General features: G+C 44.1%; 1 protein-coding gene across 1 annotated transcript in view; it reads left to right on the forward strand.

The window, feature by feature from the left end:
* LOC145401311 (uncharacterized) overlaps positions 1-374 on the forward strand; it is a 56,829-nt gene extending 56,455 nt beyond the window's left edge. The window contains exon 3 of the mRNA XM_080273638.1: positions 118-374. Coding sequence (XP_080129764.1) covers positions 118-374 — 257 coding nt within the window. The remainder of the gene's footprint in view (positions 1-117) is intronic.
* The last annotated feature ends 3,732 nt before the right edge of the window (positions 375-4,106 follow it).

The following is a 4,106-nucleotide window of genomic DNA, read 5'->3' on the forward strand; positions in this document are numbered from 1 at the left end:
ACCTCAAATCAGCCATCTACAACTGGGCCAGTGCATGGAGGGAAGTCCCCGTTAAGAATCAGGAAAGTGGTTGGTCATGTCTGCTTCTCGGAGCCAATGTGGTGCGTGACTTTCCAGGTTTTGATGTGGATGACTTCCATGCACGTCTTCATGCGGCTGGCCATGAGGTGGATGTGGACGGAGTGCGTGAGTGGTTTGATGACAAAGAGGGCGATCCCGGGTATCAAATCATGTCTGATGTCGAGATTGCATCACCAGTTGCAGGTACAAGTACCCAGCTGGAAGATTCCAACGAGGACAGGAACGATGATGCAGACTTCTCTCAGCACACCACTACTCCAGCCTTCCCCAAGCTGCACTTTGGGGGCACTTAGAGTTCGTTCTGGACTACCTTGAACACCCAGACTGCGACCAGGAGATGGGGCCCCTGGGACTTGTGGAGGAAGTGCGTGCTTTTAGGCAGCGCATCATCAATCGCCAGAATCGTCGTTCCTTACGTCAATCACCCATTGACACCTTCAGGCCAGTGACCCCTGCCGTGTCCAGCCCTGGCTCCACACCACTGCCTCACCAAGACATGCCTTCCACCTCCAAGCCACAGCCCAGCACATCAGCCACGATGGAGTCTCCACTGGACGTGAGTTTGCGGCTATCTTGAGAGTCATCTGTAGTGGGTAGCCCATCACCACGTCTCAGCGACACGCCCCTCGGCCACTTGCAACACCTATTCTTGACTCTGACAGTGAATAAACAGCAAAAACTCGCCACTAGACCAAATGCGACTTCACAGTGTTGTGCAGTGTTAAGAACAGAATGTGCGATGTTAAGATTTTAGAATTCAGTGTGCAAAGGATTAAGTGCAGAGTGCTACACTGGCGTATTTCAAGTGCAGAGCAAGTAAGAAAAGAATAGGCAGTGTTAACATATTAGAATTCAGATTTCAAAGAATTAAGTGCAGAGCGCAACACTGGCGAGTTTAAAGTGCAGTGCAAGTAAGAACAGAATATGCAATGTTAAGAAATTAGAATTCGGAGTGCAAACGATTAAGTGCAGCGCAACACTGGATTACTGTACGTGCTTCAAGTGCACCTTCACCACTGTCAGAGCCTGAGAGAAGGTGGGTTAATCTTGGCGACGGCCACAAACATGTCGTAAGTACCCTGTACACTGCTAAATATTTTCCATACTCTCTTCTTATTTCTCATTCTCTAGTTCCTTTTCATTTATTTATGGTTTTTGTCCCTTATTTTGTGAATAGGGTCTTAAATAGGTGCTGTGCATGTCCAGTACGGAGTTATAATGGCTTTCAAAGTTAGGTTGGGTTGGGGTCAATAAGTATCTGTCCAGGGGGCATTTTCCCAAGTCCCGGACAAGACCAAGTCCCGAACATGCCTTTGGCTCTATTACGTTGGATCTTGGAGGGATTACTTTGTATATGTGCGTGTGTGTGTGTGTGTAAATACATACATTTATATATATATATACATATATATATATATATATATATATATATATATATATATATATATATATATATATATATATATATATATATATATATATATATATATATATATATATGACTATTAACTGATAAAAATCCATATCTTCAGGGCTTTGGTGCTCAATGTCATACATTATGGTTGTGTAACATGGACGCTAACCAGTGCCTTGGAATGTCAAATTCACCCCTTTGGTACCAAGTGCCTTAAAAGGATCATGAGATATTGATGGTACCACTGCGTACGAAACAAGTGATTATTCCTTGAGGCTGACTCGAGACCTATTACTCACATGGAATATGAAAACCATTTCAAGTTATGTGGGCACGTAATATGTTTCTTCAAGGTTGATTCTGTTCGTAGGCTGATATCTGAAATCAACCTGGGATGGAGGAAATAAAAGATAATGCCACGAAATTCATGGCTGGAGCAAGTCCATGGCTCCTTGTGGGAGAGACTTAATGGTAGTGGGGGGAGAGATGCTGCCTGGAGACATGAAAAGAGACCCCATCGTGGGTTGAGTCGGGGGGTAAATGAGGTTACACGTCCCGCAACGTTCGCCCTGATTAAGAGAGTGAGTTAGCGATACTTTTTCCCTTGGGCTCCGCTGCCAGTTTTTTCTCTTCCTTCCCGTTTTTCCCTGTCTTTTTTTCCTATCAGTTTTTCCGTCTACCTTTTTCCTATTTTCCTCTGACCTCTGACCTGTTCAGGTGAAGACATGCTTTCGCAACTCATCCCAAGCCCCCTTTAAGATGGCGCCTGCCCATCAATTCCCCTGCTACGTGTGTTCGAAGGAGTTTTATAAGAGACTACGTGGAGAAAGAGGACGGTGAGTAGCCAAATCGTGTTTGTTTTGCGAGCTAATGAGTAGGCTTGGTTTAGAGAACAGGAAAAAACAATGAGGCCATTGACGTGTTTAGTGACAGGTTAAAAGGTTGCGAGAACGAGGCCGGAATGGTGAGTGCTGAGGCAGTGTATGTAGAGGAAATGAAAGCAGAAGTGTTAGGCAAGGTAGACATCTTAGAAACTTTGCCAAAAGATGAAATCAGGCTAGATGATAGTGATGGCTTCCAGAGCCAGTCAAGGGAGGGTGCAAGGCTAAGGTAAGTAACAGTGACAGGAGTGTACCTATTAGGAATAGGTTTCAACTCTACAATAGATGATGAAGTGCAACATTGGCGTAGCCTCATACTTGCTGAGGATTCGTTGATTAGGCATCAGGAGAAGGGGTTTTGTGCTACGGGTTTTAGGAGGAAGTGTTTTTGCATTCCTGGGTGTAGGATATAGGACGTAATTGAGAGAGTTGATGACAGTCACCAACACCTCAGAGGACTCATTCTTTGTTGCTGTGGTAGGAATTAATAATGTAGCTTCTTGCAGGTCACAGGAGATACTTAGGAAGCACTGGGACGTCATTAGGAAGTTCAAGGAAAGCCATAGGAAGTTAGTTATCTGTGGTCTGCTACCAAGACTTGTCGTTGGTTCTGTGACCTTCAGTACAATGACAAGAGGTAATAGTAGGCTAGAGGGTATGTGCTGAAAGGAGAGCTTGATGTTTGTTTATGTCTGAACAGTTGTAGCCATGACGGGAGCCTGTACGGTGGAGGTGGTCTTCACCTCAATAGAATAGGAAAAGCTAGATTGGTTTGTGTTCCAGGCATGTCTTACAAAGTAAGAGAGAGGTGGAAATAGGGACAGTTAATGTCGTAGTTGCTAACGTTCCAGTCCCCATGGCCAATGGCTGTAGGGTGAGACGAAATCAGATCATCAAGTATATAAGGTAGATCTGACCTCACCTGAAGTGCAGGTAAATAATCGGGGGATTTTGGAGGAGGAAGGGAAGGGAGGGAGCATCACTTCAGTGGCTCGTAGGAGTGTTGCATCCTCAACCAAGGATTTAACCAATTAAACAGGGATAATTTTAGTGTGTCTCACAGCCCTACTAAACCCATCCTTACTATGAATATTAAGTATATGAATGTGTGAAGTACTGTACCAGTTACTTGTGCAACATTGACAAAAGAAATTATGCTTACAGAATCATGGCTAAAGCCTCGTGATAAGAACCTTGTTGGAGAAGTATCGCTATAAAACCATAACCTGTCTGAAAAATCAAGCTGCAAATAATCGGCTGGGGTTCTGACATATATTAAACACCTGTCTTCCCTCTTGTTCTTTTCTCCCTTCTCCTTCCTCCCTCTTGCTCTTTTTTAATCTTTTTTGTAACAATTTCTTCCCTCCTAATTTCATTTTCTATTTTTTTTTCCACACAGCCTCTCGTCTTCTGGTATATTTCAACTTTGCTCTGCCTTATGGCAAAGTTTACGTCTCCCCAGCCCATCTCTCACACACACACACACACACACACACACACACACACACACACACACACACACACACACACACACACACACACACCTTCCATCCACACTTTTTTTTTTTTCCTTCTTTCCCTCCTCTCAGTCTTCATCTCTCCTTCCATCCACACTCCTCCTCGTTTTTCCCTCCCCTCCTAGTCTCTTTCTTTATCCATAATCTGATGCCCTTGTTTCACAACCTGTTTCTTGTCTTCCTTATTCTTGTGTAATTTTCCCTGTCTTTCCC

The sequence above is a fragment of the Coenobita brevimanus genome, chromosome 55, assembly GCF_032717465.1.
Source record: "Coenobita brevimanus isolate Jiangsu-jjx chromosome 55, ASM3271746v2, whole genome shotgun sequence".
Lineage (NCBI taxonomy): Eukaryota > Metazoa > Arthropoda > Malacostraca > Decapoda > Coenobitidae > Coenobita > Coenobita brevimanus.